Raw genomic sequence first — 14662 nt, 5'->3', positions numbered from 1 at the left:
GCTCCCATTATCAGCACCGCCCAGAATGGTCCCATTATCAGTGCCGGCCAGAGTCCTCCCATTATTAGTGTCAGACAGACTGCTCCCATTATCAATGCCAGCTAGAATGCTCCCATTATTAGTGCCAGCCAGAGTGTGCCCATTATCCATGCCAGCCAGAGTGCGCCCATTATCAGCTCCAGCCAGAGTGCTCCCATTACCAGTGTCAGCCACAGTGCTCCCATTAACAGCACTAACCAGAGTACTCCCATTATCGGCATCAGCCAGAGTGCACCCATTATCAGTGTCAGCCAGTGTGCTCCTATTATCAGTATCAGCCAGTGTGCTCCTATTATCAGTATCAGCCAGTGTGCTCCTATTATCAGTATCAGCCAGTGCTCCCATTATCAGTGTCAGCCAGGGTGCTCCCATTATCAGTGTCAGCCAGTGTGCTCCTATTATCAGTATCAGCCAGTGTGCTCCTATTATCAGTATCAGCCAGTGCTCCCATTATCAGTGTCAGCCAGGGTGCTCCCATTATCAGTGTCAGCCAGTGTGCTCCTATTATCAGTATCAGCCAGTGTGCTCCTATTATCAGTATCAGCCAGTGCTCCCATTATCAGTGTCAGCAGGGTGCTCCCATTATCGGTGCCACACAGGGTGCTCCCATTATCGGTGCCAGCCAGGGTGCTCCCATTATCGGTGCCAGCCAGGGTGCTCCCATTATCGGTGCCAGCCAGGGTGCTCCCATTATCGGTGCCAGCCAGGGTGCTCCCATTATCGGTGCCAGCCAGAGTGCTTCCATTATCGGTGCCAGCCAGAGTGCTTCCATTATCAGCCAGTGCTCCCATTATCAGTGTCAGCCAGGGTGCTCTCATTATCAGCCAGTGCCCCCATTATCGGTGCCACACAGGGTGCTCCCATTATCGGTGCCACACAGGGTGCTCCCATTATCAGTGTCAGCCAGAGTGCTCCCATTATCAGTGCCACACAGGGTGCCCCCATTATCAGTGTCAGCCAGAGTGCTCCCATTATCAGTGCCAGCCAGGGTGCTCCCGTTATCAGCCAGTGCTCCCATTATCAGTGTCAGCCAGTGCTCCCATTATCAGTGCCAGCCAGTGTGCTCCCATTATCAGTGCCACACAGGGTGCTCCCATTATCAGTGTCAGCCAGAGTGCTTCCATTATCAGCCAGTGCCCCCATTATCAGTGTCAGCCAGGGTGCTCCCATTATCAGTTCCATAACACTATGAATGATAATGTGTGCCAGTCAGACAATGCCCACTCTCAGTTCTCCCAGGACAGACCCTGCCTGCGCCCATATTACATCTGTCTGTAGTCCCCACATTAAAAGTAGCAGCCATCACTGAAATGTCCCTGCACACAGCGCCAGACCCCGTCCCTGCGACATTGCGAACCAATGCGTCCCTCTGTGGCAGCCAGAAGGACCCGGTGCCTTCCGCCTCCCCGGGTCCTTGTGCCTCCCGCGCTCCCCCTCCCCATCCTGGGAAATGGTTTGTCTTGGGGACTCAGCATTGAATAAATAATGAACACGGGAGAAAGCGAAGCCAAGAAACTGCGCTCATGAGTTTGTAGCCGTGATTTACAAGGGACAGAGAGGGAGCCACCAACATTACCGCTCAGGAGGGGGGAGTCAAGTAAGGCTGTGTTATACGACGCTTTAATTTTATCGCCTCCGGTTCTGGGATACAATGTAAGACATTTCTTTAGGGACCTTCACGTCATTCCATGTCACAGAAATGCAGCAGACAACGCTTTACAGCCGCAATGTTCAGAAAACGAAAGGCGGGCTCCCCTATTTGGCATTGGTAGGCTCCATTTAAAGCGAGCGTGTCATGTGCGCCGTGTCCTTTGGAGAGGAGGTGCTGTGTCTCCTGCAGTGCTGCTCATTCCTTCAGTGGACGCGTTGCCTTGCACAGCTCCCGGTGTGTGTGCGCCTCGTACCCACCATGCTGCTCTCTGTCTCCTCTCTCCCCAGGCCAACATCCTGCAAATGATGGAGGATAACAAGCAGCTGGCCCTCAGAATAGATGGGGCCATACAGTCCGCGAGCCAGGAGGTAACTAACCTGAGATCTGAGCTGACGGCCACCAACAGGAGACTGGCTGAGCTGAACAGTGCGGACCCCTGTGTCATGGAGAACAACCAGCACAACACACAAGGTAAGGACCCCCGGAGACCATGCTGCCCCTGCAATGGGGGGCTCCCCTGTGTGCGGAGAACTTTCTCTGCTAATTACTGCCCACATGGGGGGCAGCTCTGCTACTTTGATGTAGTTGCCCTGTGTATGCTGATCAGTGCAGACCCCATGTATCATCAGGAACCTATCTGTATCACCTTTGCAGATCTCAATGTTGCATAATAAAGAGGCTTCTTATCTGGATAGACCGTCATGGAGCGGTTATTAGATATCAGGATAATAAAAAACTGCATTTAATTTGTTTGATTAAAACTGCCAATCGTGCTGATTTATCACGGAATTATATAATGCAGAAAACGGATGCTTAGGCGGTCCGTGACGATTGTCATATAACAGTGCGGTGGGTTGGAAAAAAAAGTCACATGTCCATTAAGTTTATCCAAGGGGTACACGGACTTAAAGGGCTATTCCCGATCTCCGGTAATGGATTGCCTATCGCTTGGATATGTTATCACTGTCAGAGAGGTGCGGGTACCAGAGGTGGGCATCTCCAGAATGGGCCCACCTGAAGTGAAGCAGAGCGCAACCACCCTCCATTCACCGCAACGGGAGTCCTGAAAATAGCCAAGCGCTGTCTCCGAGCGAGGTGGCCGTGTATACGCCGTACGCTCTCCATTATGGGACTTTCTAACATAGCCAAGTACGCCCGCTTGGGCGATATTGGAACTGAAAAAAAGTAAATCCAGCTCGCCTTTCTTCTACCCTTAGTGCACGGACAGGTGCAGGCTTACCGTGGATTTCATAGCGAATAAAAAAACGTCCAGCACGAACCGATTCTGTCAAGTCGCTTTGGTCTTTATTCGTGTTCCTTGAGAATACATCCAGTGAATATCGCTACTTCCTGGAGATATTGTTCACTGGATGTATTCTTAAGGAACACGAATAAAGACCAAAGCGACTTGAAAGAATTGGTTTGTGCTGGACGTTTTTTATTCGCTGTTATTGGAACTGCCATGCGCGGTGCGCTCTCCTTCACTTTGGGGACCCCGTTTTAGGACTAGGCGCAGGTCCTACCTCTGGGACGCACTTTTATCCTAGCAATAGGCCATCAATGTCTGATGTGTGCCAACCCCTTTAAATCTGAAAGCCTCTTCTACATCAGGTGTAGCCTGTCACCTGCGTGTGCTGGTGATTGGCGTCATTAGTGCGCCACGTTCCATGCGACTATATAGAAATGACTGAACTCTTACATTGACTATTGTATTGATTATATTGGCAGGACGCCCTGTTGATCCAGTGTATATTGGTGGAAGTGGCGTCTCCTGATACGTCGGGGGGCTGCAGAGGATGTGTCTATTAGCCAGTGTTATTGCGCTAGGCAGCGACACGGAGAAGAGAGCGCGGAGGAGGCAGCAATTATTGTAGGCTGCCATCACAAACTGCAATTATATCACAAGTGTGATTTCAGCCCTGAGAATGCTTGTCCGCCCCTCCCCCCCCCAGCTGGCCATTCTTACAATGTACACAGTGCTGCACGCCTCAGTCTGACCGTTGCGGGCGGTCACCCCGGAGACTGCTCCTGGTGACTCTCCCAGCTTACAGCCTCTCTGGGGAGGGCAGCCATTCATTTTGTGTGAGGAAACGTGAATGATTGATTGCCGACGCTATTCAACTGCTGGACAGCGAGGACAGATTGAAGTTGGAGGACACTGTATAATCCCCAGGAGTTAGAAAATTGTAAATTATTCAGAAGTTTCCTCTCGGGTTTAGATGGAAATTTGGACCATATACCATAATATAGCAGGTTATCCTGATATCACGTACTATAATATAAAATCCAGCTGATATGATTTTTATGTGGTTCTCAGTGCTATGATGTAATCTCCCAGTCAGGGGGAGGCATTGCAAATCTGCAGGTAAGGTATTGGGGGGTCATTAACTAACGGCAGTTTGGCATAAAACAAGCTACAAGCCCCCGCTTTCATGTCGCTCTTAACACTAGGGAGTGTTGGAGTCGGGGAAATGAGCCCCAGCAAACTTACTATCATTTACACCAGGAAACTGGGGTAAATGACGCTTGAAATCTACTCCAGGCGGAGGATGCGCCAAAATTATGACAAGGCCTGCACCTCACCATAAATTAGGCGCATCCTCTGGCAGCGCAGGGTGTATCAAATGACCCCCATTATCGTGCTTGAACTGGCACTTTTCAGGTTGTGAGTAACCCACGGGGGGGGGCTGTCACACACAGCTCCTGCTGGTTTCACCCAGTAGCTCCAGTGGTTGTCCCATGAAGACCACAGGATAGAGAAGTGTGTGATCAGCAGGGGTCTGACCACTGGGGGGCGTGCCAATCATGAGAACAGGGGCCTATTCCTTCCCGTTTGAATGGAGCTGACAGAGATAACCTGTACTCCCGCTTGTGTCCTATAGTCCCACTCAAACGGAGTACGGGCCCCTGCTCTCGTGATCGGCAGACCCCAGCAGTCGCATTTATCTCCTATCCCTGTGATGGCTGACCTCCGGCACTCCAGCTGTGGTAAAACTACTACTCCCAAGATGTACACTTGCTTGGCTGTTCTCAGAACTCCTTAGAAATGAATGGAGCATGCTGGGAGTGGTAGTTTCACCACAGCTGGAGTGCCGCATGGTCCTTAATGGAGGACCCCCCCCACCCCTGTCAGTTACTTGTAATCTGAGGGTACGGCCACACAGTCAGGTCTCCTGGTGCAGCCTTGATTCTCTTCTTTTTTTTTTTTTTTTTTTTTTATGATCTGCGTTCTCTGCTTTTATAATCCGATTTTGGCTTCCAAAACGGCATCCGTAAACCTGGCGGCGTGGCCGTACCTGGGTCCTAAAAGAAAATGCAGACCGCACCTTCTGTAGCCCAGCAAAAAAGAGAGAACATGTCCTATTCTTGTCCGTTTGGCTGACGAGGACAGGCCTTGTTATAATGGATCTGCAAAAAAAGAGAACCCTGCCCCCCGTTCTAGTGATCAGCTGGGGCCCCACCATCAGACACTGCATGTACCCTGTGCATTGTCACATGACGCCTTATTGTTCTGTATTACAAACTACACACTTCAAGTGCCGCCATATAGTACCTTCATGAAGACCGTATTCTGTCCTAGAAGCGTTGCTTCCTTCCATTGCCTCCATGTTACATTATGCAGCTGAATATGCCACAGTTGTGCCCTGTAGAAGTTGGAAGATGACGGAGGCACGGGCCCGTAGTAGCGTATAGGCGCTGTATTAGGTAATCCGTTATGTATCTGTCATGTATTCTGCTCTGCATTAGCTTTATACAGGAGGCCCATAGTATGTTTTTATTATTACGTCGTCATACGTTGCACACAGGCGCTTCATGCAGTGATTTAGGCACAGACCTCGCTTTGCTCACGACTCCTCGTCATCACCGCTCAAATTAATAAGCTTCCAAGCCCCACGATAAGCCTGCAGGTATCTCAACATACGTCTGCATTAAATGTCATCTGCTGCATTTTCCCCTCTTGATGTGATTTACCTGATGTCATTTACTTTTATCTCACTACAGTGTATATTTGACGCGGTTGCGTTTTAATTACGGAGCCCCTTCATGTCTCCCGTTGTGTTGGTTTATGTGACAGGAAATGGAAACTTTATGCTTAAAATTGTAATAAACCCGTTTGTTTTTTGCTGCTTTTAATGTTGCACATTTGGGAGCGGTAATATAGTAATAGACCGCGTCGGAGACGTCTAATTTGTGTACAGAATTCTCTGCTTCATTGTGTATTTCTTCAGGTGTACCATTGTCGTATGAACGCTCAGCGCGCTGGAAAATACAATAAGGGAAGATGTGAAGGACCTGACTGTGGGGTCACAAAGGCATCTCGGGGCTGAAAGGGTTCTCTAAGAAACCAAATTCCTTCTCGTATTTCTGTTTAGGCCATACGGAAACCGGTCATCGACTTTATGCTGATCTCACTGAGGGCAGCGTAAAATAGTGACAGAAATGCTGATGTCAGCGATGTCACTCATGAGCTAATAGTCAGTGGTTGCCGAGAACCAGCATCATAATCACTGCAGCCCAGGTCTTGAGAAGAGTCCAGTCTACCTGAGAAGAGTCCTGGTTATACATAATCTCCTGCTCTCTCGCCATCTGCTGATGATTGGCAGATCTCTCCTAGGTATTAGACTGTCAGACATCAGCAGGTGGGCAGGAGAGCAGGAATCCATGACTAACCAGGACTCTTCTCAGGTGGCCGGGACTCTTTCCAGGCCCAGTCTGCAATGATTGTGATGTTGGTTCCCGGCAACCACTTACTTTTAACTGTTAAATGACAGATTGCTGAAATCAACTCACCTGTCTCTCCTTTATGCTTCCATTAGTAGGGGCAGCATAAAGGTGATGACCGGTTCCCTTTAAAAGGGTTCTCTACTTTAAACGGTCTCTACATGTTGAAAAGGTCACTTGACTATAAGCAAATCACAAGTGGTTGGGACCACCAACGGTCATCTGTATGGGGAAATCTAAAAGTGTTTAAATCCCCTGCAGCGCCACCACAGGAGAAATGAAGCATTACAAAACTCCCATTCACATCAGTGGGTTGTCTCTTTAATACAGGGCAGGTCAGGTCCTCCAGAGACTAATACTACTCCCAAGAATGTAGATCTGTTCCCAAAAATCCCTTATAAGAAAAAACTAAAATTAATGAAACATCCACAGGCTCTTAAAGTGTCAGTCATAATTTTTTTATTTTTGTAATTTTATAGGGGCAGGGAAAGTATTACAAAAATGGTCACTATAATTAATGAAATTGTACATTTCTATGAGAAAAATAGCTCTAAAGTGGCCCATTTTGAGCCTTAGCAATGCTCCTCTGTTTTCTGTTTACATATCACAATGTTGAACAAGTCTCCAAAGCTATGTAAACAGAAGACAGAGGAGCGTTGCTAAGGCTCGAAATAGGCCACTGTAAAGCTATTTTTCTAATAGAAATGTACGATTTCAGTAATTAAAGTATATTACAAAAATGGTCAATATCGCTGCCCCTATAAATTACAAAAATAAAAAAAAGAATGACAGTCACACTTTAAATTATACATTGTCTGCTTATGAGGGCAAGATGACTGAAAAATCTGTTTCCACACTAGTGGTTTAGGTCTAAAGTGACATAATTGATGAAGTCATTAAGGGATGTAGTAATTACATTACAGCTTCCCTTCATTGCAGCCTTATCTGTGATTAAAACGTACTGATCGTATTAAGCAGGCGTAGGGCAAATAGCCCTAGTAGTGAGGCTTCAGAGAGTCGTATGCTGATGATTCCCATCTGGATTTGATTTGCTGTTTTTGTGTTCTGCCCTCGGGAAAGTTTTTACGTTCTTCAGGACAATTATGGGAGAGAGCAACATCCCTACCAGATATTCTGGTTCATAAACTTTTATGACTGCTGTTTTGAAGGTAAACAAACTAGAAAATCAGGTGAGACTGAGGACTTATGTCACTGACCTAGTACTGAGGTATTTATCCACTTGCTTCCACCAACGCCTCTTGCACATGAATGTTGTGTGGCCGTATTGATGCCCACATATGGCAGGTCCGCAATGCACAGGCACCGGCCCGTGTGCACTCTGCATCACAGATGCGGACCCATTCACTTGAATGGGTCCGCAATCACGGAAATGAGGAAGCACGGATTGGAACCCCACGGAAGCACTACGGGGTGCTTCTGTGGTGTTTAGGTCTGTGCCTCCGCACTGCAAAAAACTTGTTCTATTTATTATTTTTTACAGTGCGGACAGATCAGACCCATTCATGTTAAATGGGTCTCAATCCGTCCCGACCGCCGCACGGACGTTGCCCGTGCATTGGGGACAGTAAATTGTGCATCCGTCCTGTGCATTGGGGACCGCAACGTTCGTGTGCAAGAGGCCCAAGGCTTATGGAATTCTTTTTCTTCAGTTATAAAACCAAAGACATTTAAAGTTTAGTTGGCCAGCTCATGTTCATCATGCTCTACCTTGTCCATGAGTCTGCTGAGGTCTGGTAGCAGCTTCCTATATGTACAGTATGGCTTTAGTCCGACTCTGACAGTGTGCACAATTTCAGGTGGTGGACTACAAGGGGGGTCTGGACTGTGACTTCCCCCTGTTGCTTGAGAACAGAATGGATCCGACGCTCGCACTTTGAATGGAGCAGGAAGCACAGCTCCATTTAAAGTTTACTGGCCATGCTGGGTTACTGTAACTCATCTCTCATTGAAGTGAATGAGGTGCAGTAACCCGGCACGGCCACTGCACTTTGAACGGAGCTGTGCTTCCTGTTCCATTGAAAGAGATACTTCCAGGATCGGAGGCTGCAGGGTATAGCTGATTGATGGAGGTGTGGGGTTTCAAACCCCCTCTGTTTGAGGATAGGTCATCGTATCCGGAGCTGGAAAACCCCTTTAAAACAATGAGGAGCTTTATGCAGAATCTTCCACTCTAATAGTTCCTATTCTCCTAGTGCCATTTAAAGGGTTTGTCCAGGTTTAGAAAAAAACATAGCAACTCTCTTCCAAAGACTGAGAGTTGTCTGGTATTGCAACTCTTCTGCTGAGCTGCAATGTCACCCACAATCTGTGGACGTCTGTAGTGCTGTTTTTAAAAGGAAACTGCCATGTTTTAGTTATCATGGACAAACCCGTTAATAGGTTTTCCACTTCTGAGAATTCTACTGGCTTCACCTTTCTTCTAGAGAAGGCAGACTTCAGATACCATTACCGGAGTTTGATGGGGCTCCACTGAGTAGGATTTCAGTTGTGATTTGTGCTTCCTTGAAGTTCCTTTTTGACCTCATGAGTAGCAGTAGTCAATTGGCTTCAGGACCCCTGGGATTTACCCAGGACATCCCAGAATGAGTCTTATCTACATATATATTGTGGGTCTGTGGAGACCAGATGAAGACACTTGGCTCTCTTTGCCCAAAGAGCTCATTATATTGGGAATGTACATAAAATTTTCAGGTTGTCCTCATTCTCTCTCTTCTTCTATTTGCTTGCTTGCACCTGCAAAGTAAAACAATAGTCTGTTGATTAGATTGGGACATGAACATGTCTGAAAATGATTAAAGTCAGCCAGGCATTATTACATTTTATTTTTCTCTCCAGAGATCTAGCTAATGCATAGCATTAGTTTTAGTTCTCACTAAGACACCCCCCCCCCCCCCCCCAACATTATGCAGGGGGTCCTGTGCTCGTAGTGGAGAGCCATTGAATGACCGCCATGTAATACTATATTTCTCCTGTAGGGAAAAATGGATGGTTGCAACTTTCCTTGGCATAACAGCTGATCACCATTGGTTTCAGAAGTTGGACCCTTTTTCTGAGATATGGATGTCATAGAGGGAGTCCTGTGCTCGGTGAAGAGCAATTGAATGACCTTCATGTACATTTCTCCTGTAGTGAGCGACCACTGTAGGGACCCTGCTTCATTTCATGAGATTTCTTTAAAAAATAAAAAAAACCTGTCCTTCATTCATTGAGGACAAAGGTGTCTAGACCATAAATAAAGGGAGCAGGTTTGAAATTTAGCTTGCGGCAACATTTGAAGAAGTCACCATGACCTTCTATTGTATAAACCCTGTGGTGTAATCTTGTGGTCATTGTTACTCCAAACTCTCTGCCCTTTTTCGTGCCAACAGTGAAATATAAATTGTAAGTCTGCCACCCTAGAGGCATATAAGCATGCATAGGAGCTGTATACACAAAAAGATGCACGCAAGACTGTGCAAAATGGCGTCATTTTTTTAGAACTCTAAATCATTCATCCCATTGGGTGGCTGTGCCGCTTGTTTTTTGCATTACCTATCTCTGAAAGGGGTTGTGTAGTGGAAAGATACTGATGAAGTATCCTCAGGATAGATCATTAATATTAGATCGGCGGAGGTCCGGCACCCCCCTCGATCCACGGTTTTAGGAGGTAGCGGCGCTCATGGAAGTTCCACTTCAAAATTACCTGCACGTTGTCTCGTTTGTGTAATTACACTGTGCCGCCTCTACCAACGAGCGGCGAAGGTAATTTTGAAGCAACGACCACACAAACACCGCTACCTCCTAAAACAGCTGATTGGCGTTGGTGCCGGGATTTGGACTCCTACCGATCTGATATTGATGAAGTATCTTTAGGATAGGTCATCAACATTCATGCACTACACAAGCCTTGTAGTCAAAAATTCCCGTCTTCAGAACATACACGATTCTGTCCTTCATGCAAATCTATGTTTTGGGCACTGCCCATGTAACCTGCTAGGTGGTCCTTTTGGGAATGTTTTGGGATCTATAGTTTAAGACACTGAACTTCACTAAACAGCTGTGCGGAAACAAGTCCCTCTCTTATTGTCAAGATCCTTGGTGATATAATTGCAATCACGATCCAGGGCCAGTAATTGGCGCTATACATATTTTTTTTCCCTGCGTTCTAAATTGTTAGAGGCGGCTGCCATACATCGATAAGTTTTATTTTTTGCCATTGTGAAGAATTGGGAAGGCAAATGCATGGCTTGCAGCTTAAGAATGGATGCTATTTTCCCCGCTGAATAGAATTAATGATTTCTATGACTCACGGAACGTGTTCCTGTTTTGAGATAAACATGAAGACAATGCAATGTGATTGCATATTCTTCATGCTGGTCCTCGGTTGGGGATTACTCGCTTCTCAGGGGCTGGTTGGCTTCCTCAGTGTTCAGAAGCTTTCTCTAACTTCCATTTTTTATTTTTAATAACTTTGTAGATAATGGAAATCCAAAATATTGTTATACTATCTTCAGTAGCTGAAGGAGAGATGACATTGTAGTCTATGTATATAAACTAAAAATATTTGTAGCTTGGGGCATGTCCTCCAAATAGATCGGGTCGGTTTTTGATGTGTGATCTGAGTAGGAACTGTATATTTTTGCTTTTATTATTTTAATGTGTAGAAATAAAGTTGTTTTGAAACTGGCTTACAAGTTCACATGATCAATAGGGTTCAGCTGAAACGGACTCATGTGGTGATCTTGGCTCTCTTCAGTAGAGCTGATTGGACATGAAAATGTGGCCATATCAAGGCTTTGTCATTCTGGCCTTAACTACAAAAATGCCCAAACCATATCCTGTGTTTTTTGTTGATCTATCCGTTCAAAATGGAATGCCTACTAGGCACATCCCTGACTAGTGGGGCCTACAGCTAGCTCATCTGGAGATTTCTACATATTTTCCATGGTTGCATCATTTTTGTTCAATAACAAAGGAATTTTGAAGAAATTTCTGGGAATACCCTGCATGAGCGCTCAGCTCTGGACTCAAAGGGTAAGACCACACAGTCAGGTTCCTGCATGCAGTTTTGGAAGCCAAAACCAGGAGTAAATAGAATAAAAAGAGGCACAATTGTTTCTGTCCTTTTTATGCTTTCTCTCCTTTTGTGAACCACTCCTGATTTTAGCTTCCAAAACTGCATGCAGGAACCTGACCGTGCGGCCGAACTGTTAGGAATCTAGAATATTTCTAAATGCTATGCGAGTATTTACTAAACAGTAAGGAAGGACTGATAATCGGCCAAGAGATAAGAGGTTATTGCTGCAGGTGTACATATTTACGAGCGGGGCTTGGCCTGCACACTCCGGTTCTGTGAAGATCCGATAACAGTTCAGTCATATGTGAACTGTGGATTTAGGAGTCCTTTCCAGGTCGATGACTCCTGGTGATCACCACACTTGGCATTGCCTAACCTTCACAAACTTTCTTCCAGTCATGATGTCGGTGGTTATCGACTATTGGTCATCATCATCTGGGTATAGTGCTACTTTTTGGGTAAGATTTAGAAGGTCTATCTTTGGACACCCTTTATGAGCGTTACATCTTGGGCTCTGCTAACACTGGTGTCAATTGGGCCTGCCAGGATTTGTGTTGGGTATGTCTGTATTTTTGAAACATACCCAAGCACCATTTTTGCCAAGGTGGTTCTCTTTCTTAATAGACCACTCTATGGGCACGTGTCACCTCTTTTCGTGGACATGCATGGGTTTTGCAGAGATCCATCTCTAGGAAATATTCCTACTACCACTCCTATGGAAGAGCACATCACTACACTTATTTTTTTGTTATCTATATTTTGCTTATTTTTGGTTTCTCACCAACATTGTCCTCCTGGGTGGTAAACGTTGTATTTTCTACGGAAGACTTGTGTAGATTACATTAAGGGTCTTCAATATAACCATAAGTTATACTAGGTATGGACCAGCGTTAGAGATGAGTAAGCAGATGCACCTGACTATGGGGTGTCGCCCAAACAAGTGGTTCCTGTGATTGACTGACTATTTGGCTCACTGCTTCAATCAAAGCCATATCTAAAATATTGCTGGCATCTGCCGCCCACAACTCGGATTCAGTAGCGCCCGAAACAGCAAACAGAAAAAATGTGACACAACAGTTTCTTGCCAGATTAATAACTGCCTCCCCTTAGGAGAATACTCTATATGCGGAGTACCTTGGGGCTGAATTTTGAAATGGGTCTATCTATATAGATATTCATTCACTGAACCGAGCACAGCTGTGCTTCATGAGATGTCATCTGGAGGTGTCATCCTTCTTACTAAGGAAATAATTTAATACTGCCGAGGAGATTCCCTTTTGTTGTCTGTTCTTGGTGCTCTTGAACATAAAAGGCTTGCCTGATACCATATGTCCTAGGACAGGTACAATGGACTCTTGGATTTTAGCCTTGTTGGACACTTGGGTTGGAGCACAATTTGCAGTGCACACGGTAATATTTCCAGATACTCAGTTATGGAATCCTGAGTTGGTAGAAGGGTTTCCCACATTTTCATTAGCCAGAGCAGCTATAAAGGACTTTTCCCATTCTGGAGGACCTGGCGCATCACTGATGGATCATTCATTACAGTAGGCACTGTGTAATACTTCCTTTCTCCTATGGTGGTGCTACCAGGAAATCTCTAAGAGCCCTAACAGTGGGACGCCCTGTGATCAGTTTATCATAGGGGAACCCTTCTAACAGAATGAAATTGTTCAGCATGGTGGCTCAGTGGTTACACCATTGCCTTGCACCCCTGTGGTTCTGGGTTTCAAGGGCAATATCTGCATGTAGTTTGTATGTTCTCCCCTTTGCGTGGGTTTCCTCTCACACTTCAAAACATAGACTGGTTAAAGGGGTTGTGCAGCCAGTACATATTGATGACCTATCCTCAGGATAGATCATCAATATCCGATCAGTGGGGGTCTGACTCCCGGTACTCTTGCGAGAGCTACTTCCTCTGCAAGATTACTCTGTACGTCGTCTCACTTGCAGCGATGGCCCAGTATAATTACAAGTGCTCATCCCATTCAAGTGAATGGAACAGGCGTGGGACATGGATTTGCAGGAAAGGTGGACTGGTTTGATGTGCAACATTTAGCGCCAAAATAGTTGTCAAATTCTGTCCTAAACTGAGCCAACCGATAATTGGTATTAAGTGTCTATCCCTGCATCAGATTTCTGATCAATCTGGTGCAGGTCTAGACAGCCTGTATGACTCCATCTATAGGATTATTAAATCTGCCCCAGTGAGTCCTGATCTCAGTTCTGTGTTTAGACCCACTCCTGGTTTTGTCTCACAATCGCTGATGGAAATCGCTGACGTGTGAATGAGGCTTTATGGTGTTTTGTAAAAAAAAAAAATTAAAAAAACTAGAAGGAAAATGTGTCAAGCCAATTTACAGGCTCTTCGTGGGCACTTAAAGGGATTGTTCCATCAGTTCATTTAGGGCAGGGATGGGCAAAATGCAGCTCTCCAGCTGTTGTAAAACTACAAATCCCAGTATGCCCAGTCTGCCTACAGCAGGGCATGTTGGGATTTGTAGTTTTAAAACAGCTGGAGAACCGCAGTTGGGAGTTGCTGCTCCCTGATTTAGGGCATATCCACAGCATATGCTGTAAATGTCCAGTTGATGTAGGACCTCCAGAGACCTGCTCCGATTTCAGTAATCAGACCCCTTTGTGCACTCCGGTGAATGGAGAGGAGGCCACGCATGCATGGTTCTCCCCATTCGCTACTATAAGACTGAAAATAGCTTGAAGTCTCAGCAATGAATGAAGAGATACACTTGTGCGGCCAATATGTACAGTCCCGTTCTTGAGGTAGGTCCCAGAGGATGGACCTGCACTTATTGGCCAATATGTACAGAGTTAGTATTCTAGAGATGGTCTAACTACTTTTAACCTTTAGTCATGTTCTCACTTCATGAATTAGCCTTATTTGGGAACCAATTGTATGGCAAACCAAAATGAACGATGGGTTATATTTCACAGAATGTTTTCTCTTGTCATGCAGAGGCGTATGGGTTGGTGTTTTAGAAAGCTCTGGTGTCTGAAACTCTTGGACAAAGGTCATACTGCAAGTCCAACCAGTCCATCTCTTTAAATGGTGACCTCCTAAATAGCTCTTTTGAGGAGGATAATACGGCCGTAAAAGTAGTACCAACAGACTTATTCATGGAGATCACCAAGTGATCACCCCAAACATCAAACCG

General features: G+C 45.8%; 1 protein-coding gene across 2 annotated transcripts in view; it reads left to right on the top strand.

Annotated features, from left to right (window-relative positions):
- The first annotated feature begins 1860 nt into the window (after positions 1-1860).
- The window catches only part of LOC122928882 (kazrin-like), a 174829-nt gene continuing 162027 nt past the window's right edge, over positions 1861-14662 (top strand). For both annotated transcript variants that reach the window (XM_044282174.1, XM_044282173.1), the window contains exon 1: positions 1861-2161. In XM_044282174.1, the coding sequence (XP_044138109.1) occupies positions 1993-2161 (169 nt within the window). In that variant the 5' untranslated portion in view covers positions 1861-1992. The remainder of the gene's footprint in view (positions 2162-14662) is intronic.

Source organism: Bufo gargarizans, chromosome 2 (genome assembly GCF_014858855.1).
Source record: "Bufo gargarizans isolate SCDJY-AF-19 chromosome 2, ASM1485885v1, whole genome shotgun sequence".
NCBI lineage: Eukaryota > Metazoa > Chordata > Amphibia > Anura > Bufonidae > Bufo > Bufo gargarizans.
Note: the sequence above shows the minus strand (reverse complement) of the source record. Positions and strands in the feature narration are given on the sequence as shown.